This window comes from Salvelinus sp. IW2-2015, linkage group LG7, assembly GCF_002910315.2.
Source record: "Salvelinus sp. IW2-2015 linkage group LG7, ASM291031v2, whole genome shotgun sequence".
Lineage (NCBI taxonomy): Eukaryota > Metazoa > Chordata > Actinopteri > Salmoniformes > Salmonidae > Salvelinus > Salvelinus sp. IW2-2015.
The window spans coordinates 12,397,372-12,422,615 of NC_036847.1; the positions used below are offsets into that span (position 1 = coordinate 12,397,372).

Genomic DNA, 25,244 nt, shown 5'->3' on the forward strand with positions numbered 1-25,244 from the left:
ATGGAATCGGGGACCCCTGCTGTATGTGAACATGGCTCAATGTAATCAAGACATGAAATTATCATTTTCAAATACAAATCTCTTTTTGAGCTTACTTGTGGTCAATTTGAAGTGTACAAATMAATATAATTATGTTATCCGATCCCCTGACCATCTGCTCTGACAAAAAGAGATCCGCTCTGACACTTTCTAGCAGAATAAAATGTTAAGACGTCCAAGGTGGGTGAATACTTACAGGCACTGTGCAGAGATGTGGTCCAATTCAGCTATTCATTTTAAAAAAAGGCTAAAATTTCACTATTGATTTAGTGGTGGGTACCACGGTTTGAGGTGAGGTGCTATGGACCAGGACAGATTGTAATCAATAGGATGTGTAAATAGCCACTACTAAACCCCAGCAAACRTTCATAACAGCTAACCAAAAACCATCCTTATCATGTACAAAATTGCATGGCCAAATCAAGTCAACTGGATATACAGCACTTGGTTTGAAGGTACTTAGGGGTGATCTGGCTACAAATTCAGGTTTTTGGGATGTCGCAGGATAAAGAGGTTGTCAGCTCTTGCAACAGGACAATGATGCACCTGTCAATTGAAACAGATCTGAAATTAAATTGCAGGATAATTATAACGGAGCAGGAGAGCTTATAAATCATCGAAAATRGTTCAAGTACCAAACAGAGGTGCTCTTCCAGTACTTTCTTAGTGCCAAATTCAAGTCCAAGCACCTTGTCCGTATCCTGTAGTATCAAGAACATCAGCACGGAATCAACACTTCATTAACTTAACATTCTCCATTTATTTTGAACACTTAACTAAAAAAACTACATTTCAGAAATGTATGCAACAGTGCAAATCATACACAAATAACCATTCAGGTTGATACATCATGATTTAAATTAATAAATATACATGACTTATTTTACACTTCGAGATGCTACAAGCACTTTTCACAGTTATATAACATTTTCCACATATCCGACACTCTCTCAAGTCAGTCTGCTATGAAWTGGGAAAAACTACACCAATCCCAGGTTACAACAATCTTTCTAGGATTAAAACAAACAATGAATACTGTTTTACAAACATTTATCCCAATTATAAAACAAAACATACCCTGTTTTGGTTACCCTTGTTTCTCTGATTAATTTTGTGAGCCAACAATGAAACTTCAATATGTATACTATACACAGTATGCATGTTATCTATTTAAGTTTAGAAGCTATTTTGCTTATTCTTCCAAGTATATTAATCAAGCTGTTGCCACATGTATAATATCAATCAAGACACAGGTTCATTCTATGAATTACACAAGTTGCCAGTAGGTAATATCTTAACAAATAGACAGTGACCTGTTAATGTTTTGTATTAACCTAAAAACACAGAAAACTGCTTATACACCCCAATATGTCAGGTGAATGGATTGAATGAAATAAAACAACCACATTTCTCCAGTAATTAAAACATCCCCAAAACCCTCTTCATTCAAGAGCAAGATAGATTACGTTTGTAAACATTAACAGAAGATACTGTAAACTAGATCGGTAAGACGGATTTCAATAATAGTACACTGCCCATTCGATGACTAATGCCTCTAGAAAACTAAAGTTTGATATTGCTCCTATAGCCTACAGGCGTTTTTTTGTCTATGAATTTGAGAGGGGTTACAATTCACCAGCCCCATTCCTCAGCTGTATACCAAGACAAGTGGCGGCTGCAGTTTTGCTGTAAAACAAATCCCAGAATGTAGCTTTAATATGGGCCATTTCAATATTTTCCATTAACTTACGCACCTCGCACATTTTATGACCCCAACAGCAGCAAGTTATCGATGGGGCAGTGTATATGCAGAGGTTCCCATTATAACATACTTTTACTCYTCTCTGAAACTATGTGAAAGCAAGCAAAACATATGAAGAACACGTGAAAAGCACTTTTATTTGCCTTTGTTGTTTTAATATTGATAGGAGTGAAGGACGAAAAAACAAAAAAAAGTTGTGCTTTTTAATTTGGGATGAAATTGTGTAATGAAATAATAAAAACTTTTTTTRCCCTTTCCAAATCTCAAGTGCTTAAATCTTCACTTGCACCCAATTACCAACTGAAAAGTGAAATGTCATCAATAACAAAAAAATAAGTCTTAAATTCTCATGGCATAGCCAGAACATTTCAGTCATTAGAATAGGGGATAATAGGAGACATTTTATAATTACTGTCGAGAAATTGAAATTAATGTAAGCCCCATTTACTGTAGGTTCCTAGTGCAGGTTTCTTGTCTCCCATAATCCATTAAATTAAACTCATTACATAACATTTTTCCTAAAACATCTCTAAATAATTGATTCCCTTTAAAGATGGAAGTGTCACTGTCCGCCCCACAGCCGTTGTTATTGCTTATGTCGACGAAGCAGAGGTGGGGAGTGTATCAAGGGGGAAAAATACAGTGTTGTTGTTTGCAGTAACTTCTTTGTTGTTGTAATATGGTACATGAACGTGGCAGCTTCACCCTTAAGGATTCTAGCTTTAACTAATAAACAGGATGACCACATAAAATATGCAAACATATTCCACTAGTCGTTAACAACTGTTACTGGGATGTAATGCTTGATATTTGAAGAATACAATTGATCAATTAACAATTGTCTTAACATAATATGAAACCATCTCCACATGCATAAATATTGTTCCATTGTTTACCTTTTCACCTTCCAAGAACAAGAAGTCCAATAAATTAAACTGGTTAAGCCACTGCTTGGAAAAACACTAAAAGTGRCAGATGTTCATCAGTTAAAATTAACTTTTTTTCATGGAATTAAAGTAGTCTGGGATCTGTTCTATTGTAATTTCAATTATTGATATATATACAGTCAAAAGTTAGGAGACACCTACTCATTCCAGGGTTTTTCTTATATATATATATATTTTTTTTTTAAACATTTTCTACATTGTAGAATAATAGTAAAGACATCAACACTATGAAACACCACATATGGAATCACTTAGTAACCCAAAATGTGATTCTTCAAAGTAGCCACCTTTTGCCTTGATGACTGCTTTGCACACTCTTGGCATTCTCTCAACCAGCTTCATGAGGTAGTAACCTGGAATGCATTTCAATTAACAGGTATGCCTTGTTAAGTTAATTAGTGGAATCTCTTTCCTTCTTAATGTGTTTGAGCCAATCAGTTGTGTTGTGACAAGGTAGGGGTGGAATACAGAAGATAGCCCTATTTGGTAAAAGACCAAGTCCAAATTAGAAATTTATTTAGATTAGTTTTTTGGTTACTACATGATTCCATATGTGTTATTTCAGAGTTTTGATGTCGTCACTATTATTCTACAATGTAGAAAACAGTAAAAATAAAGTAGGTGTCCAAACTTTTGACTGGTACACCATATTATATATATATATATATATATTTAATTATTGAAGAATAGAACTTACAGTAGAAATGCTTTACAAGCTTAGCACAGCTGTCTACCACAGCTCAAAATATGCCTTTATTACTCCATTGTTTACAAACAAAAACATAATGATTTGCTTCAAAATATTAAAAGATTTGGCTTTATGCAGCGTAATATATCTTCCATAATCCACAATTAGGTTTCTGCAGGTTTGCATGGGCTTGAAAAATGTGCCTAAATTGACCTAATTGTATATAAAAATGTGCAAAAACTCCTTGATTGTGGCTGTTAAGCTTAACTGGTCATAAAACATCTCCATTGTTCACAGTCTGCTGGCTGAACAGGAAGTGCCTAAACAAGTGGCAGGGCTGCCATTTGGTTTTTGAAATCTACTGTCAAAAAACAAAACAGCCGCCCTGCCTCCTAATTTAGTATACAGCGGAGGGATGGGGCTAGGGAAATGTAGCCCTCTCAAATTCATACACACTGATCTAAATGCAAGGACTGACGGTCCATGACAACCACATTAGTTAATTTGTTTGTGATGCTTTTTTGTTTACAATTACAAGCTTATATTTTGGGCTATGATTGGGTAAGGCAGTTGTACGCTAATGCAGGTATGTAGAAGTTAAATTCTTCAAAAATCATGGGCTGTATACAAGTCATTTATGGATGTATCAATCCCAGACTCTAGCTTTAAGGGCCTTCAAGATGTTTAATTCTTACAGAATTCACCTTTAAAGCTGAGATGCAATGTTAATTGTTTTCTTAGCTCACGATGAGTTATAACCATCTTTGAATTTGCATACAAGCTATATGGAAACCCTGTGAACTAAACATTGCATGTAATATGAGTATGAAGTCGTGCCTAAAATAGTTAAATTCAAGTTATATTGTGACAATATCAATAGCGAAGATCCGTGTTTGACATTGAKTGAAAGATTTCAGAACATTACTTTTTAGTCTAGGTTTTTAATAGGGCTGGGCGATAAGGCCCAAAAAAATCTAAATTTTTTCAAACATAGGTTCGCATCACGATATACGTCAATTAAAAAAAAATAAACATTCTCTTTAAATAAGCTTTGTTGTACAATTAAAGGTAAAACCCTGCATTTAAAACAGGCAGCAATAATCTAAAGAATGCATGGCTTGTGAAATTATACCTAGGGTAAATATAATCCTTCCACAACCATAAGACCCAATTAATAATGTCATTGTTTAAATTGCTTTTCTGCAATAATCACTGATCTGGTTTTCAAGTCTTTTGTGAAAAATTTAACCAGAACCATGCATAATGCACATTCAATAATAATGACTAACTTCTTGTTGGAGGCATTATAGAAAATTATTAACACAGGTCTCAAACAATCTCTCAATGACAAGTCCACGACGAACAGTAGACGGGGGTCCCCGTCTGTTTGAGATAATTATAATTATCTCAAACAGACCATAAAAATAAATGCTTGCCATTTCTTCAAAGAGGAGGATGAGCTGGCCAATCAGCGGCCTACTCCCATGAATAATTTTAATGACTGGTATACACCCAGCTGCTTTTTAACATAATAAAAAAATATTGGAAGAAAAAATATTTAACTCGTATTGTAATTAAATATAGATCATATTTCATAGACATCTGGAAACACTGGAATGCTACTTTAAAAAAGGTAGACTTTGGGCAAAAACTCTAAAATAACGGCTTTAAACTGTATAACTGATCAATGCACCATAATTCCAAGGTCATGTAATGCGTAAATAAAAATATATACTGATGAATAAGATATTTGGCTATAGAAGTTCCATTTCTTGCCAATCTCTACAGCTTCCATCCAAAAACAAATCGTGTGAGATGACGTCAACACATACTGGAGGAGTTACTGGCTAGCTAGAAGTGGCTATCTTAGCTAACAAACTAGCTACGTCAGTCACGCCGCGCATGACCAGAATGACACCCAAGGCACACCCCATTTCTGTTTGACAATTGAGAAGTTGGACCGTTTATCGCACCCAAAGTCAACCATTAAAGCAAATTTCCTGCAATTCTACACATTTTGCCATTATTTATGAGTGTTCATATGCTATCTAGGGGCCCCCTAACCCACAGGGGGTCTCCATTAGAAACATTACTTTACTGTAATAGAGGAGATTAACCTTTTTATGGGTTTTGGTTTCCATATGACAGATTCTGTCAGACCAAACCTAAAATGCAAATGAGAGTTGAAACCACTGTCAGAGAAGAAGTGATCTCTCATCTTTGTTGTTGTGAGTGGCAGGGGGCTGGGCTTGGTGTGTGTAAATGTGTAGGTACAACGTGAGAAAAATCAGACAAACGCTCATTAAAAAAAATATTTAAAAAAAATGGATTCCTGAGATAGAGGCATTTGGAATATCGCGCTAAACATACATTCCAATTAATCAAATAAATCGCCCAGCTCTAGGTTTTTATACTCACATTCCATGCATTGTTTACTTCTCAGGGCTTTCCTTGGAGCTTGTATAAAAATTCTAAGACAGCCACATAACTCCTCTTGAGGTATGACAATTATTACGATTACGTTAAACATTTGGAAAACTATCCTTTTAAGAGATCCAGAGTTTCACAAGTTGATGATCATTCAAACCTAAAAAGTGTGGTTTAAAATTGGACAGACTCAGTGAGAAAGGGGCAATCTAATACTACAATAAACTGGTAGCATGCATTTAGGTTCAAAATAAAAAGGCCWCATAACAGTACACATATAGATAACTGGAAAAAAATGTAATAACTGCATGCCCCTATGATTGCCACTTGCAAACCTCACTAGTTATTCATAGGGATGGGCTTTTTAAATTAAGTAATTTTTTCAGATAATCAGATGACTTATTCTGTGATGCACGTGCCCGTCACAGGTAAAGTTTCTCAAAGTGCACAGCAGTCTTTTCCAAACATTCTATGAAAAGGACAAGAAATGCACAACAAAAATGTTCTCTGAAAGCCTCCATACATTGTCCGATTGCACCTACCCACTGCTGCATTCTCCATCTCTTCTTGCATTTGTTTTTATTTCATTAAGCCTCCACAAATGTATCATGATCCTCAATTGTCCACTGTCTGAAGCAGTCCATTGGATGAATCTCAAATTGAAGGATCCTGAGAATATAAAAATGAAATGTGAGAAAAGGTGCAACTTTAATTAATCCCCCTGAATTACAAGTGTACACTCGTCAGTCAAATAGGGGGTGCCTTTATTTGTCCTGTTTCACACATGTACAAGGGTGTAACCTGTACAAGTGTGAGGTGTGAAATGCAAATGTACTTTTTGCATATCCCACTCCCCAAGACACTGGTCACTGCCAGGGATCAGCCATTTTCTGTGTTTTCCATAAGCGCTAGCCATCGGCTAAATAGCCGATAACAGACTCATTGCAAGCCGGCTACTTTTTGCACTCATTAATTAACTAGGCTTCTTTTCATATAAAAGTTTCAAGTCGCTAGTCAGACAAATCAGAATAGCCTTCTCCCGGAATGAACGATATGCATTTTCTAGTGTTCTATTGATAGGTCAGGGAAAAACTGCTGGTTTGTCAGTCTCCTGTCTGTCGCTCCTCTCGGTACCGGTGTTATTTTTGTGCGCTGTGGTTGACTTTAGTCAACATTTATTTTCACAGAGGGAGAGCATGATGCTTCTTCATTGTCTCCTGTGAACGAATTTTTAGGTCTTGTGTAATGTAAGTGGTAACTATGTGTGGAAATCCACCTAATTATTGTTTTGTGCCACATTKATTTATTTTCTTTCCCGTGTTTCATAGGCCTACACAGCCACGGAGTCAGGGCGCGTAGGCTATAAGCTACTGTGCGCTTTGATTTGATGACCGAACAGCAAGTGTTGACTAGTTCAGTGCCAGGTTCCCAACTCCGGTCCTCTACTGCCCCCAAAAGTACACAATTTTGTTGTAGCCCAGGACAAACATACCACTGGACTAGTTTATAAAAGGTGTCGAACTGATTTAATAAACAGTTATTTGTCAACGGTATTGCATTGGGACAAGTAAACCAAATATCTTGTTTGTATTTTCATAGGATTCGAAGGCCATGTCGATACTTGCCAGTGACCGCTAAGGACTCTCTCAGTGTGATGAGTTGTTTGCGAACGGCTCTTTTTGAACAAAACTGCAGATAAATTATGAAAACATTTGATGAAGATGTTGAATCCGCACTGCAGGAACAATAAATAGGTAGTGGCAAGAGAGACTCATTCTAGTCCAAAATATGAAAAAGAAAACATGACATTATTAAACATTCATATAGGCTTACTGATTTGATTAAAATCAACATGTTAAACACGTGCTTCATTCTTAAATCTTGTCATGTTACCTAGCTAGCAACCTGAAATTGACAACTGACTAAACTACGCACAAATGTGGATGGCACGGGAATAACTGAAAAGGATTAGGCTACTGAGAGGGAGTGTGTGTAGGCCTGTGTGTAAAGTTATCTGAACAGTACAGATTGGTTAAAGTGTTTTCATAACATTGTTGGACAAGTTAAAAAGCTATTTGTATCCAGAGCCAGTTCTTTTTTCCTATAGTCACACTCATTTAGAATGCCTGAAGCTTTAACAGTACTAAAGCTGTGTGTGTGTCCGTGTACTGTGCGCAAGTATCACAAGAACATTGATAAGAGGGAGTAGGCCTACTTAAACATCGGGAGCATTACGGTGAAAATGCTATTAAAACATTCTGATGTAGATATTGTGTTTCCGTCCCTTATAATCAAAGTATAGTATGCCTGTAACTCAATGCACTGCTTTGAGTTGCCTTTCTAAAGAACGATGTAATGAAATCCACATGGGCTGCTTCACTTGACCCCTTCTTAATACAGCTCTCTGCCCCACTCATTGATGTACCTTTAACTTGTATTTTTTTACTTGACAATTGGTACTGGTGTTTTCCCTAAGATTTAGAAAGTGTCACATGTCCTCCCCCTACATAAAAGCGGAGATCCTTCTGACTTAGATGATTACCACCCAATCGCCAACTTATCTTGCCAAGCCAAGGTATTAGAATCGCTGACCAACTCCCAGCTAAGAACTTTGGTAACTTCACTCTATTCTAAATATGCACCAATCTGGTATTAGAMCTGGACAATACTCTGTTTCAGCCACTATGCTTGTTTTAGATGTGTTAAATTGCCTAGATCATAAAAAAAAACTTTGTGCTGCTTTATTTACAGACCTTTGAGGCATTCGACACCATTTCTTGTCAAAAACGGTCTGAAATGGGCCTGGATAAGAGGTCTTGACAGACAGGACACATTGTTTGCTTACTGATGGTGTCAAGTCTAGCTTCCTCGATATTACGAAAGGTGTACTGCAGGGGTCGATTTTGGGAGCTGTTCTCTTTACTATTTAAATATTATTGGTCTATGTATTAAATCCAGTAATATTCATCTGTATGCAAACGATACAGTTATGTATGCCATTGCACCGACTGTTGACAAAGCTATGTTCGAGCTGCAATCTGAATTTGTTATATTACAGAAAGCCCTTGTTGATTTAAAACGTTTACTTAACACAGGCAAAACTAAATATATGTTCTGTGATTCACAGAATAATTTCTCAGATGGGCTACATATTCATTTATTGGATGCTTCGCTCATGGAGCAGGTCGCTGCCTATAAATATCTGGCCGTTTGGATTGATAAAGATCTAACGTTTAAAAAACAAACTGATGAGCTAGTTAAAAAGCTAACATTTAAAGTGGGCTTATTCTTTAGAAACAGATCTTGCCAATCCATGAACAGCAGGAAGCAGATTGTGCAGTCAACTTTCCTGACAGTTCTTGACTATGGTGATACTATTTACCAGAATGCAGCAGCAACTACTCTTAAACCTTTGGATGCATTCTTCGCTTTATCACAGGTGACAGTTTTAATACTCATCACAGCATCCTGTATCAGAAGGTCGTCTGGGCCTCACTAAACTCCCGTAAATCACTTCATTACTCCATTCTTGTTTACAAAGCTCTGCTCCACAAGTGTCCAACATACCTCACTTCCCTGCTGAAATGTAAAAATATGAGACAACCAACCCTGCGACAGGTTTGTTAACTCGAGGTCCCGCTTGTCTGGACTTTAGTTTTAATGCACTAGTTACGGAATACCTTACAAAACAAATGACACCTGGATTCCCTGATGCCAATAGGGCAGTTTAAAACTCTGCTGTTAAATTAGTTCACTGAAGTGTGCAATTGTTTCAATTGATTATAATAACCGGATGTAATGTATTTATTGCCATCTTGTAGTTTATCTTTTTGTTGTTGCTGTATTGATGTCATTTTTTTGTCCTCAGGGCACCATTGTAAATGAGACACTGGTGTCATTTGGGTTCTCCTGAGTAAATAAAAGTTAATAAAATAATAAATACATTGAAAAACCTTTCTTTTGGGAKAAATCTGAGCAAWWAAAAAAAAAAAAAAAAAAAAAAAGCCATTAACTTGATTAATGATTTTAAATCGAGTGATGCCRTGAATAAAATACATTATTTGAAGATCAAACATCATTGTGYCAATTCATATATTGCAGTAAAACTGTAAATATGACTTTAATCAAGAAAAGACAGGTGTTAATGTTTTTTTTTTTTAAGTTTCTTACTTAGAAAATAGTCCTGATCATATAGACCTAGAAGATATCAAAAACTACTAAACACACTAAATTCAAACATTTTCAGTCATTTTAACTGTAAAGTCATGTCTTCCTACTCAATACCACAACTKATTTTACCAATCTGGGAGGTAAAGTCGCTAAAAGCTTTCATTCATTTAGCTGTGTATTTCCAATGGAATCAAGGCATTACAATGTACCAGAGACCACAAAAATACAGCTTGTTCTGCCCCCCAAAATTAAATGCCCGCCGGACCTTGCCTAGCTACCCAGACTCCTTGCTCCGCCCAAACTTTACGCCCACAGACGTTAGTTTCTCCGCAATTSATCTGGATCTGAGTACATCCCGGACCTGTCACCGAATGCAAACACATTCGGGGCCGTCTGATTGGTCCAGAAACCAATGGGTTGGGCCAAAAACCACATAGGTAAAGCGGAAGTTAGAAAATTCGTCATTGGCTTTCATACTCGGACTAGTTTTGTACAACATCCCTCGTGCCCACAAACAACTTCAATGTTAGTCTCAAACTAAACAAAGAATTTAGTGTGATCGTCAGGCTTTTACATTTTTTAAATATTTATTTAACCTTTATTTAACTAGGCTACAACGGACCCCCCCAGCCCGGAACTCCCTGGCTGGCAACTTTTTCTATTTGGCTGGCTACTCCATGTACTTGTGGAAAACACTGTATTAAGGGTTACGTGTGCCTTGCTCAAGGGCAGATCGACAGATTTCACCTCGTCGGCTCAGGGATTCGAACTAGCAACCTTCCGGTTCCTGCCCCAATGCTCTAAATGCTAAGCTACCTGCCGCACTTGTTCACTCATTCCTCATGTATTCAAAAGTATTGGATTGATGCAAGCATGGCTGGAGATGAGTCTCGACCATATTCCTCACACCAGTCCTTTCTTTTTAAATCCATGAGGGGGAATGTATGAGTGCACACTTCGGGAGAAGGGTAGAGAATTGTCATGTTAGGCATGCATTCATGCATAGAATACCTGCAGATCCCTTGGTGGCTCCTGACTGGTCAGCTGTTCTTCCTTTGCTGAAGCTGTGACGACAATCTGCTGTAGACTGCGGGTCACTGGTCCCCTCACCCTTCCACTCTGACTGCAGGGGTGCTCATCCACCTGTGGTTGTTGTTGGTGGGATTTCACCATTGTAACGTTAGAACGAATTTCCTTTACACCATGCTGCATCCTATTGCCTTGACGTTGTGGGGAGTTGAAAGGGCGAACAAGAGACAGTGCAGTCAGTTTGGGTGCCTCCTGCGGTGTTTGGACACTTGCCATTGCAATGATGGCTTTACTTTTTTTGTTTGACAGGACTTTATGAGCTGGTAATATGGCTGTCCTCTTTGTTGGACTAGAACTATGGGCTCTGCTTTTCTGTTCATGGTCAGATTTCTCTTCCAAATGAAGGACTTCTCCGCGAAGGTGGCCGTTATTTTCCTTAGTGTAAGAGATACTGCCATCTTTTCTTTTCTTGGCCTCTTTGGCAGCAGGTTTCCTGGGGCAGACGGCCATGTGCTTGGTTCGGCTGCGGCGGTATGTGAATTCTCTAATGCAATGTGGACAGACATAGATCTCTTGCTCCTCATTCACTAGAGAAGAGGTTTTCTTTGTCAAAGAGGTAGACTTACTCCTCTGTGAAATGGCCCTCTGTACCAGATGTTTTTTCCTTTTGTTGAGTGCATTAAGCTTCAACTTGGCAGGTGGCTCCTGATTGAGTTTGGGACGATTTGTTTGACTTGCCGTGTGTAGAGCATTTTGGCCATTTGTGGAATTAGTAGAGGACAGTACTCCATTTTGGGCTTTTGCAAAGTGACGAAGAGGAATGGGGTTCTTATTGGGTGTGTAGCGTCTTTTGTCACTGGCATTTGCACAGGCAAGAATGTGTTTGTGCAGCTCTGGCATGTTATCAAAGCTATTGCCACATTTAGTGCATCGGATAGCAGTGCTGAAGGTTTGTGGGATGTTGTGGGTGGTGAAGTTGGTAGCTGAGGCTACAGAGCCAACAGGTGTCCGGTTGTGATAGGGAAACGGAGGCGGCTTAAAACTGGGATAGTGTTGGTTGATGCCAAGACAAACATCCAGGCCTTTGGGTTTTCCTCCCTCAGAAGCCATTATCTTTATTGTGGTAAAGAGTTCCTCAGTAGCGTCATCTAATTCTCCCTCATCTTTTATGACAGGTTTATTGGACTCCGCCATGGCACAGTAGGACAAAGCCTCTGTGATAACTTTTGTTGAATTGTTGTAGTTCTGGGGTCGTAGCTTGCCATTTTCTTCCTCTGTGTATTTGCATTCCTGGCCAGGGTGCAACTCCTTTTGATGATGTTTCAGGTTGCAAAGATAAGCAAATTCCTTTGTACATGCGCAGCAAACATAGCTCTTGCCGACGCCATGGAGGGTTGACCTGTGATCAAGCAATGCCGTGGGCTTCCCAAAGAGCAGCACACAGAACTCACATTTGTATGGCCATTCATCAGAATGCTCACTTACATGATGACCCAGTTCCTTCATTGAATGAAAAAGCTTATCACATACATTGCATATGAATTCCTTAGTGAAAGTCTCTTGTAGCTTGGAGAGGGTCTCATTTGATGATTCTTCCACTTGACTTGTGCCCTCAGAGGGAGGTGCTGTTTTAGAGGGGCAGATAGATATGTCCTCTGATACTACCTTTTGGTTAGATTCCTTTTTAATAATGGAAGGAACAGGGGAGGAAATGGATTCTTGACATTCAGATATGACTGCAGACAGCGTTGAAATCGTAACCGATTGCTCTAAAGAAGATACTAAAATAGTAGGGTCAACGGTTTCATGAGGCAAGGACAGAAGCTGCTGCTGATTTATGACAATTTGCGCAGGTGCTGTGGATTCAAAATTATTTTCTTGGAAAGCAATTGTGGTAGGGACAAGGTTCTCTGGGGTTTCAAGAGCAACTGTGCATTCAATTAAAACAGTATTACTAGTAATGTCAAAGGAGTTGATAAGGGAATCGTTTAGAGTTAAAGCTGGAGAGCATGTTGGCACTTCAAATCCAATGTTGGAATCAACTGTGGTAGTGTTCAGAGCTATTTGATTTATAGTGTGATCTGTGAGAAACACATGCCCTTGTAGATTGAGAGTTGGGTCAAGGGGTTTAGAGATGGCAAGTTGGCTTGCAGAATTAGAGGTAGCCCAATCTGGCAAAGCAGCTCTCCACTCACACTCAGCTGAATTCAATGAATTTTCAGTGCAGATTATTAAAGGTTTAGGAGATATCTTAGGGGCCAATACTTGAAGGATAGGTTGATTTGTGAAATTGCTAGAGGAAGATGTTGGTGGTGCTAAAACAGTAATTAGCGACGGAGCAGTGGGTAAGACTGGATGTGGAGATGGGGAAGCAAGTGCTATGGTGCATGGTGAGATCGATTGCCTGGTGACTGAAGCTAGAGAGGAAGGGGATGGACTAAGTGCTGAAGAGGGCAAAGTTAATCCGAACACCTCGCCTTCAGTAGCAGGTGACATATCTGAAGCAGTAACTATGGCAAAGTCTGTACCTAATGGTGCATCATGATTTTCTAATATACTTAATTCGTGCTCTGCAGCAACCTCTAAGTTTGCGTACTCATTCATCAGCACCTTCTCCAACATGCTGGTGTTTGGCTTCCTCTTTTTATTTAAGGGTTGTGGAACTAAAATTCTCTTTGCTTCTGAATCATCTGCACTCTTTCTGTGCACACTCAAGTCCAACACAGCTTCCCGCAGGGCTTCGTCTTCACTTTTCTTGACAGCGTTTGAGAGGTCCAAAGGTTGCTGGTTGCAGGAACTACCCCCACTCATTGGGGACCATCCCTCTGGCAAGAGACGAGTTGTCATTGCATCGTTTACTGGTGGACTGTTGGAGATCTCACTCTCATCATTACTGGATAAACTGCATGCGGGTGAACTGCATTGGCTCTCTGAAGTTGGGGCATTGACAGCAATAGAAACACCCACATCTGTTGTGCTTTCAACATTCAACATAGGGCTTTGTTGTGGTGAGTTTGGGGGAGACCCTGTCCTTCTTTTAAACCTCCCCAATCCTGCTGGGAGGACAGTCAGGGAAAGTGGTGAACACAGCTTCTGGCCTTCTGTGATCAGGGCAAAGCTGGGTTTGAGGCCATCTTGCATCTGTAAGAGCTGTTTCAGCTTAGGTGACAGATAAACTGTTCTCTCTCTCTGAAGGATAGTAGACTCTGTGTTCTGAGGAATGAGACTTTCTATCAAAGATGACACAATTGATGATGAAGAAGAGGAGGACACAACAACTTCCGATTCTAGTTCAGTTTTGATTTGGGGTAGAAGAGGTGGTGTGGCAGTTCTTCTTTTTGTCAAGGGTTGACCAGTTATCCCTTTTCCTGTGTGAGTAGCAGTCTCTACTTTAAGAGCCTGACTGATCTGGGCAGGATTAATAATCACAGCATTTAGTCCAACTAAAGTAGCAGATCCAGAGTTCACTTCAACTACCTCACAGCCGCTGACAGTGCTTGTTGATACAATCTTCCCATCTATATAAAAGCTGAGGTTCTCAGAGATGTTACCAGAGATATCCAGCATATATTGCTCCTCTTGGTCACTTTCGATCTCAAGAACTGCTACTGGGCTTGTGTTGTTGGTATTCTGTTGAGATTTAATAGGGGGTAGCTTTGGATGTTTTGCTTCCTGCAACAGTGTGGCTTCCTTACCTTTGAGCCGGAGATGGCGCTCGTGGATCCTGCGCTGATGTCGTCGCATGTTTGTATGTGTGCTAAAAACCTTTTTGCAATACTTGCAAGTGTGACCACCCTGTAATTCTCCATGTTCATCTGACGTAGACACCTGTTCTCTGTCTGCCAAAACAGAGGCACCGGAGCTACTGGGAGAAGAAGCACATTCTGGACCGTTGTGCTGTAGGGCAGAACTTAGAGGCTCCACAGGCTTTATTAAAGATCCAGGCCTTGTCTTTGCATTTTCATGTCTCCTCTCATGCCGTCGCCGGCCAATTTTTGAGCCAAAGGACTTGCTGCAGTACTTACACTTAAATATGTGTGTGTGGTGGTTAGCTAAGGTGTGGATGTGTATGTGACGTTCTAAGCCTTGCTTGCTGGTAAAATTTCTTTCACAGAATTGGCAGGGAAAGGAGTCCTGGAGCTCTACATCAGGGTCATGGTCAGGATCCTCTGGGAGCTCAGGGGTTGTTGAATGGGAGACCGATCCTAAATCCTGCTTCAGGTCACAGCCTTTGGCCTCAGGTTTTTGGCAACTTGTGTTTGAATCTGCCAGCTCATCCGTTTCCATGGACATTAAATAAAGACTGCAGTGAGTTTCCTCAAGCTCCTTATCCTCCTCCTCTAAATTGTCATCATCTCCCAACTCTGAGATGTATAAAGTGTGAGAGTCTTCCATGGCCTTGGGAAGCTGTGTACTCTTCTCTTTGGAGTCCTCTGACACAGCAACCTTTTGCAGGGATCGGCAGGTGGGAGAACCTCTCAGTTCAGACCTATGATTGAACAGATATACAAATTAAGATCCTGTCATTTAATATCCATTTAGCCCCATATTGACAGCTCAAATCACACTAGTCAGGGCTCAACATTCCTATTTGCCTGCTTGCACGACAACGTCTTCCGAACCCCCAGTTAATCAAACTTTCCAATGGCCTGCTCGGGGCAGTACATTTTAAAACTCTAAAACAGGAAAAAAAAWATGTTCCATTTGTATTTAACAAAGGGTCAATGTGGAATTGGTACATACATTTTTGGGCTTAGTTCAACTATCGCTTCAAAACAAGGGCTGGATATTGCCAAGGATCTCACGATATGAGCACGACACTTAGGTGCCAATAAGATATGTATTAGGAAAATCCATTTGAATTCAATCACTTTTTGATAACACCCCTTTTTATTTMAACGAAACCTTTCATTCAAAATTTGTCCATTGTAGAAGAAGTGTTCAGAAAGTGACTTTTTGTACCTGAATGCCAAAACAGTCAAGAGATAAAGGTGCTCAAAGTTGACCTATTTTACATACCTCAGACATCCATGTCTTATTCATCACGGGAAAAGATAAATGGTTGAGATTGTTATAATTTAAAAGCTTACAAACTGTCAAAATTTCTTGATTATTATTTTCATTTTTTAATAAAATGTATGTAATTTGTTTTTACCTTAAAGGGGAATGGAAACACTTCAGGAATTAAAGCTAAGCAAAGAGATGTATTCAATCCACTAATACGAAACATGTGCTTGTAATATAAGAAACATCTATTTTTTGTATTTTGATCTTGAAAAATGTTTATTAGAGGTATGGGGAGCGCCATCTTGAATTGCCATAGTAATGACTACCATGTCTCATTGGTAGGAGTGAACAAATTGTGAGTTTTTGCATGGAGACAAAAACGATTTGATTTATTTCATGAATATTCATTAGTCTCGACATAGAACCCGCCAGGTGATTGGTTGAGCCTTCTTAAGTGRGAGACATCACTCTGAGCCCTTACCACAACATGGTGGACAATTTCTCTCACCTCGGATCTGAACCCAGTAGTAACCACCAACTTCAGTTGACATTTAGAACGTTTGCATTGAAAATATGACAATTTCCTTCGAGGGTGCGTTTCCATTTACCCATCGTGTGTCGATCAAAACAGCTAGATGTAATGGCGTCACACCTAAAAAATATATATAATAATTACAACCTAGTATCCAATAAAAAAAAATTGTGGTTGAAGTGTTTCCATTGCCCATTTAGGCAAATTACACATTAATAAATTGCCGAAAACATGTATGCCCTCCCACCTATCGGTTTCATGTCTCAGCTTGCCCACGAAAGTCATAATGGTTAGAACGCAATAATGGACTAATATTTGCCATATTCTAATAATTCTGCTGTGCCAACCTATCGCCACGGTCCGTGTCTTAGTGAAACTTGCACTCCTATAGGTCTGAAATAATTTGATCGTGAAACTTTCCAGCCAACCAGAAAAGCAAGGCGAAGCAATTCAGCCATTCTTGAAAGTCAGGACAATCCTTGTCCTGCAGTAGGCATTTAGAAGTAAATGCTGAGTGGAGCGTTATAGTTACACGGTGACATCACATGCCCGGCATACCTTCACAATGATTTGGAAATCATAATTTTTTCGCAATAAAGAAAGTTTGACAACAGAAAAATCCACCCTGTTGAACAGATAAAAATGTTGTCCATCTTCAGAAAACTTAGCCTATACCTGCCGTTTCGATTACACGTCGCATTTATATATTTTTTGCAACATTGCTTTTGTGTAATAAACCTGGGTCAATGGAAACCTGCCTATTGACAGTTTACATAAAATTAAAATACGAATCTGACATTCCCGTGGCCCAATAACATTGTCGCCGATGAGGGCTTGCTAGCTAGCTACAGTGTTTTGATTAATGTCAGACGTTTTCTTATAAAACAGCTCAGCTGAAAAAGGATTTTGCTGTGAACCAATGGGGTAACCACGGGTTGTTTTTTCCACAGGTGGGGCCGTGACGTTCTATCTAATACCGACTGGGAATCTCAGTGTTGCCAACTTAGCGACTTTGTCGCTACATTTAGCGAGTATTCAGACCCCTCTAGCAATACATTTTCATAAAAGCGACTAACGACAAATCTAGCGACTTTTTCTGGTGTTATTTGAGACTGACGTGAAAGCACGCATCGTTCTTACTCTTCTCAACGAGCAACGGGTGCTGCCGTGGGCCCCACCCCCGTCCCAAAGCACTCACAGGTGGCCCAGTCCCTCCCAGCTGCAGTCAGAGCAGGAGATGTTCACCCCTCCGCGTCCAAACTGCAAATGAATCACGCATGCGGGAAGCCGCCGCTGGCTGATCCCGTCTGGCTTACATTCAGGGGGGGATGTAAATGTTAAAAAATTAACAAAAGAAACAAAGAAATTCAATAAAATAAAAAACTAAGTAACTCCGCCAGAGTGTCTCTTTTGGGTCACTTTTGCCGGTCCCAAGCCCGGATAAAGGAGGAGGGTTGGAATTGTGACATWAAAAAAAACAAGAATCGGCAGAAGAAAGTTCATTTGTAGTTCTAAACATATTTAGGGTGTTTTTTACTCACTTTTTGTCTCTCCCACGATGTTATTCCTCTCTCCTACAGCGTCCATCACAATTACACATACATGGCCAATTATGCAAATTAATCAATGACGTCATTTAGCGACTTTTAGGACAGCCAATATCTACTTTCCTTACTGAGTGAGGAGTTGGCAACACTGACTGGGATTAGATAGAAGACTACAATAGACTACATGGCAAAGAAGACTACAATAAACTCGCCTGAACCCAATGATCGTGTGTGTGTGCGTATCTGTCCTGCAAAGTAGCGACAGTCAAGAATCTAGGGGTTACACTGGCCATGAAGTAGCCAACTAGCCAGCTAATCGTGGATGCCAAAAAACACAGCTATCTAGTCTTTGTAGCTCAAGGGCACACAGGCTACACTAGCCAACTGGTTAGACATGATTACACCATGGGCAACAATAACTGGTGACTAGTTCATTTTCAGGCAAATATTTTCAACTTGACCACCGCATTTAGGAGGATAGGTAATTACTGAAATGCAGCTAGCTAGATCACTGGCCAGGCAGTAGTCACTAACTAAATCGTGGACGCATGACCCATTCTTTGAAACATTTGGGTTAACTTGCTCATATCAAGCAACACGTAAAGATGGTTTGTGGAAAGGTACAAATATTATTTTTCGAATGATTGCAAGGTGAAACTAAAATAGATATGTAGCTACCTGGTGAGGCTTTCATTTATTTCACTACTTAATTTGGTGATCAAACTAAGTTTCCCAAGTGGTTCGATCGGTGCAAGACAACTGGGAACTCAAGGTCAAATCATGACGTCAGTGATCCTCAAGTCAGATGTCTGTCTGAGCTCTAAAAAGATGTCAGAGTTACTGACTTGGAATTCCGAATTGGATGGCCATTCAAAAATATTTTTCCCAGTCGGAGCTTGCTGGTGACACTGCTGGTGAAACTGTCAGTGATTTATATAGAATTCAAGGCACACTTAACCAGCATGGCTCCCACAGCATTCTGCAGCGATACACCATCCCATCTGGTTTGCACTTAGTGGGACTATCATTTGTTTTTCAACAGGACAATGACCCAACCCACCTCCAGGATGTGTAAGGGCTATTTGACCAAGAAGGAGAGTGATGGAGTGCTGCATCAGATGACCTGGCCTCCAAAATCACCTGACCTCAACCCAATTGAGGTGGTTTGGGATGAGTTGGACCGCATAGTGAAGGAAAAGCAGCCAACAAGTGCTCAGCATGTGTGGGAACTCGTTCAAGACTTTTGGAAAAGCATTCCAGGTGAACCTGGTTGAGAGAATGCCAAGAGTGTGCAAAGCTGTCATCAAGGCAAAGGATGGCTACTTTGAAGAATCTCAAATATATTTTCATTTGTTTAACACTTTTTTGGTTACTACATGTGTTATTTCATAGTTTTGATGTCTTCACTATTATTCCACAATGTAGAAAATAGTAAAAAATTAAGAAAAACCCTTGAATGAGTAGGTGCGTCCAAACTTTTGACTGGTAAAGTAATGTACTATCCAGATGAGAGTAGCTATTTGGCTAACTGTTTACTTAACTATTTAGTAAAGTAAAATAGCTACCCTGACTGTCTGCATTAACCCTTTTTGCACTAAATGTTTTGACTCATCACATATGCTGTTGATTCCTAGTTATATGTACATATCAGTGGAGGCTGCTGAGGGGAGGACGGCTCATAATAATGGCTGGAATGGAGTTTAATGGAATGGTATTAAACACGTGCCTTTCCATTGACTCCATTCCAGCCATTATTATGAGCCGTCCTCCCCCAAGCAGCCTCCACTGCTACATATATACCTCAATTACCTTGTACTGGTAGCCGTTGATTATAGCCAAATTATCATTTCTCATTGTGTATCTATTACGTGTTTTACTTTTCTATTACTTCTCTATTTTCTGCATTGTTGGGAAGGGCCCATAAGTAAGCATTCACTGTTGGTCCACACCTGTTGTTTACAAAGCATGTGACAAATAACATTTTATTTTATTGGTGAGCCTATATATTATTTGCAGTTACGCCTCATGGATGTGAAATACAGGTTAAATGCTTGGTATGTCACATGGTCTTGAAAAACACCTACTTACATATGTATTTTCAGATAAGGGAGTAACCTAAACTACATTTTTGGTGTTACAAACCTGAGGATAGATATGATAAAACAACACATTTCAATTGGATTTAGGCTGAAGTAGTCCACCGCATGCTTACCATCTTCAGAATCGATGCAGGGTTCACTGCATCATTTTTGACTTTGCTTGTTTTGACCAGGCTTCTGTCTGTAAGAAGTGACAAACATATATTAATAAAGAAAATAGTAAGAGACTAGCAGCAAAACATCATTGTACATGACCTGACAATCTTACTGTAGTAGAAACATACGTGTTTCTTTGCAAGCTCGCCTTTATCTTTTGAGCCCCTATACAAGAAAATGGCAACGCAATGACGGCAGAGAAAAACAACCAGAACTACAGTTGGAAACGTTCTGTCAGTGTCTAACATCGGGGTCAGCAACACATGCAAAGCAGGACCAGGGGAGAAGCGTTTGTCAAGGTCATTTGGACTGATTAGTAGGCTATTGTAACAATTTCACAAAATGTACAGTAAATTTGGCAATAGTTTGGATGATGAATCCCTAACGTTAACTGTTTAGCAGTACCAGTCACATTTGATTAGGAATGTATGAAAGTAACCATGACTCAAATGTTTAGTAGCAGAAAGGCCTTTGTTAGCTAATTCAATTGAAATCTAACTATTAGCTAATGCACTAGTCAAGACAAAAGACAAGGGTAACGTTAGATATCGAGGCTAATGCACAGACTAGTCACTAGACAGACAGAAAAAGCTAACTAGATAGAGCTAGCCATTATTGTTAACAATGGGGCTCATGCTTCACGATAGGGCCTAGTCATCAGACCTTACAAAATGTTATCTGAATGTTAAAATTGACTTATTTTCATGAGATTGGTGATCACTTGAGTTAATGCAGCTAAATTAAGATTGAGGCCCAGTCGACACATACCGTGTCATAGCAGAGCCTGTTATGTTACCTCATCCAAACACCAGCCTTAATTGTATGAATAGATAACTATAGTTAGATACCAAATCAAGTTTCATATCACAATGTTCTATCCACATATTCTTGTTGGATCGCCTGCTGCATCACTTTAACGTTAACTATCTATCTTCAAAACAAACCAGGTTTCCGATATTGATATACTAACTAGCTAGTTATTTCAACACGGTTACCCTACGTAAAATATCATCAGCTGCACATTAGTCGCATCAACGTCACGGTTAGCTAGAACTTGCAAGCTGGCTAACGAGAACACCTCGAGCTGTAGCTATCAACTCAAAAGGTCACTTGGCTGCAAGCTCATTGCGGACCCATTCCACTCGCCAGTTAGCTAGCAATACAGCTAAAACACACCGATAATCATTCTACAGCCAATCTACCAGCTGTCATTGACCGTTAACACAACAAACGTGTGGCTAGCTAACGAATGCTTTAGCTAAAGTTAGCTAACTGAGCAATGATAAGAGYGTTCACATCGATGACATTACATGCATTTGAATGCACTAGCTGCTATGCAGTTGATATTCTTAGGGTATTTACAATTTTTCAAAATACTTTCCTGTAGATGAATCTTGAATAAAGCTTTGGGTATTCTTCAGTTGTAGGCTTGCATCTGTTATTGTCTTCCTTATTGTGCCATAACAGAATTGTTTCCTAAATGTTCATTGGCTGCAATGTGGAGGTCAGAAATGTAGGACCAATCAACAACATGCTTGTTAGGCTACGAGAGAAAAAAAGTCAGGGCTATATTCAAGATGTGCTGACGGTTTGCAGCATTGTCAGGGCCTGGTCAACACACAGTACACATTACAACAGTGCAATAAATAAACTCTATATATTAAAATGCAGACGATTGAATGTCATAAATCCTGTATGAAATTCAACTTATCCACATGTGGATTGCAATTTCATTCCAATTTGCAATACATGTCCACTATAACATAAAAATGAGCTGGAGTGAACAAAAATAATTAGGCCAGTGTTTCCCCTGTTATTGCATAGGTGGGACTYCCCTTACTAATACAGTTTATAATAGAGTTTAGCTTCTGTTGGATGGTTTGACAAAATTGACAAGTTTGGTGCCTAATTGTTAAGTTCTCATCAGCTCATCAACAACATAGTCAAATTGACTGCACATCCAAATAGACCCAAGATAAAATGATGCATCTGGTTTGTCACCTCTAAACAAAAATTCCAACAACGCCTTCCTGAAAGCTGCAACTGACCTAGCAGGACTAGTATTTTTTAGACTCACCAAATCTCTCTTATTTCAGGGGTAATCAAATCTGTTCCTTTGAGGTCAGCAGTGCTGCAGATTTTATTTTCTCCCTGGTCATTTTAATCAAGTCATTGTAATGTCATTGACTAATCAAATCCCACTCATCTGGGGCCTCATTTATAAATGTTGCGTAGGCACAAAAGAAGGGTATGCCACTCTCTAAAGCTTCTTCGGGATTGGTGTCCCGTCCACTGGACAGTTGAGCTAACGTAGGTTAATGCGATTAGCATGAGGTTGTAAGTAACAATAACATTTTCCAGGACATAGACATATCTGACATAGACATATCTGATATTGGCAGAAAGCTTAAATTCTTGTTAATCTAACTACACTGTCCAATTTACAGTAGCTATTACAGTGATAGAATACCATGCTATTGTTTGAAGAGAGTGCACAATTTTGAACATGAAAAGTTATTAATAAACAAATTAGGCACATTTGGGCAGTCTTGATACTACATTTTGAACAGAAATGCAATGATTCATTGGATCAAACTAAAACTTGATGGGAGAATGTGCGGTCCTCCACGGACACTTGACCCATACCTACGCACATAAACTGGAGAAATGAGAAACTGCGACTCTGATGGCATAAGGATGAAACTGTCATGTTTTGTCTTTGATCATGTCTTGTCCCTGTGCTTCCCTCTGCTGGTCTTATTAGGTTCTTTCTCTTTCTCTCTCTATCGTTCCGTTCCTGCTCCCAGCTGTTTCTCATTCTCCCTACGACCTCATTTACTCTTTCACACCTGTCCCCTATTTTGCCCTCTGNAATACAAACGGAGATATCTGTTTTTGCTACAGAACCCCTCAGATATGTTGTCCAGTTTAATCGGGAATCGTATTTCATTGGATCTGTAATTATTAAACAATACTTGCATGTTATGAAATGTATTCTCATAAATAATAAGGTGAACAGTATGACAAATTACATTTAAACTGATGCCATTTACGATGCCTCAGTCGGGCAGATACGAGTGCACAGTTTCATATATTGTTATCACATGTTCGTTGRGCAGAACTGTCAATGTGATAATGGCCCTGTCATTGTCAGTTACAATCAGGGTAATCACCACACCTGAAGGTGGTGCAATTGGGTAGCTGTGACAATCAAATGGGTGGGTATAAAAAGGCATGCAATTACAATGCGTAATGACGCACAATGGCTGCTTTGGCACTGTTGGAAGATTTGGCGAATGGAAGAATTSAGAGTGAGCAAATTTTCAGAGACCAGCAAAATTTACTGGCCAATGATGATGAGTGGTTCCGGTTCCGATTACCAAGAGCTGTTCTCTTGGATCTCTGTGCTGTAGTGGGCCCATCTTTACAGAGAAGGACCCGCACTTCAACTCCCACTTCATCTCCTTGGCAACCTCGTTATTAGCATCGATGGTGTCTCTTTGCGTTTGCAGGACTGCATCTGTGAGGACACTGCTGCTGGAGGGTTGTGACGCACGAGGTGCAGTGGAGACAGGGGGCTGGGCGACTCAGCTCCTGCTCAGCTGCAGCACCACCGACCCCGCTGGAACACACAGTGACTAAAAACAATAGAAAATGTCACCATTGTTTGTGTAAATAAATGTGTAAACACAACTTGAATGCATTTGGTTTACTCTTTTCAAACGAGGGAATACTAATTACATACCTGGATCATCCGGTGCGTCTTGCATGTCCGTGTCCCCCTCCACCTCCGTCACTATTCAGGAGGGATTCCCCTATAATACTGGCAAGGCGCTCATCAAGGGGGTTGTGGCACAAACAAGTAGCACAAACATCAAGTGGCACAAACACTTTGTCTGTGTAAGGCTATGCGCCTTATGGCCTCCGCTTTTATGTCGGACCACTTCTTTATTTCTGAGAGAGTCCGACCTTCTGAGCCAGCAGCAGTAACAGCGTCCGCCACATGCTGCCACTAACGCCTTGTTGTCATTTGTAATGCCCACACTGTGTCCACCAAACAATATATTTTTTCTTGCTTCAACTTCCCCTACAAGAACCTTCATTTCACACTGGGTGAAATTTCTTTTTTTAGCCTTTCTTTCGGGATTTGCCATCATTGTCGTCATGCAGTCAGTATGGATGAATATTAATTAAGGGCGTTTCACTATTTATAGGCAACTATGGGCGTTYGGACTATGGGACAAGACGCTCGCTCACGCGCGCCAAATTTAGAGTTGATTGTGATTTATAAAGGGAAACCGGCGTGGGAACTGCGTGCGCACTGTGTTATAAATCAGAATATTTTTGTGCGTAAGCACTTTCTGTGTTTCATCCTTAAGCCACCTTTTGACGTGAATCCTCCACACAGTTTTATAAATGAGGCCCCTMGTGTCCCAGGTCTAAATCGGTCCAGGTCCCAGATTTGAGGGAAGGTGAAAACCAGCAGTTCTGCAGACACAGACATGCATTAGCTTCATTCTCCACCTGAGTGCACTATGTCCCAATGTATAGAGGAAGATTGACATCACTTTCTCCATCTGACAGCATCTGATGCTGCAGACTACATCTATCAAAGAATACCTTGCTTTTTTTGATAATATATAATTATGTGGCTCATTATACAATTGCAGATAGTAGTAAATGTTATAATAAGTAAAAGTGGTTAACATTTGGAGGCTTGTTGAATCCGTTGTATCCTAGATAGGTCTACACTTACATTGACCTTGCTTTCTTCACAAACGTATATTGTGTCAAGTAGTCTACAATCAAACACTGGATAACTTATGASTGTTTATTTACAT

At 39.7% G+C, this 25,244-nt stretch overlaps 1 protein-coding gene across 3 annotated transcripts; it reads right to left on the reverse strand.

Annotated features, from left to right (window-relative positions):
- Positions 1–779: 779 nt before the first annotated feature.
- Positions 780–21,758, reverse strand: prdm2a (PR domain containing 2, with ZNF domain a). 3 transcript variants are annotated; one of them, XM_070444429.1, is made up of 3 exons: positions 20,361–21,756; positions 11,045–15,551; positions 780–6,532 (listed from the first exon to the last, which is right to left on the reverse strand). In XM_070444429.1, the coding sequence occupies exons 2-3, from the start codon at positions 15,455–15,457 to the stop codon at positions 6,518–6,520; spliced, it is 4,428 nt and encodes a 1,475-aa protein (XP_070300530.1). In that variant the 5' UTR covers positions 15,458–15,551; positions 20,361–21,756; the 3' UTR covers positions 780–6,517. The 3 variants fall into 3 exon arrangements, with proteins under 3 accessions (XP_070300530.1, XP_070300529.1, XP_023846779.1); XM_070444428.1 differs by lacking the exon at positions 780–6,532 and adding an exon at positions 6,539–7,552 and having other exon boundaries at positions 20,361–21,758; XM_023991011.2 differs by lacking the exons at positions 780–6,532; positions 20,361–21,756 and adding exons at positions 6,539–7,552; positions 17,800–17,974.
- Between the last annotated feature and the right edge of the window lie 3,486 nt (positions 21,759–25,244).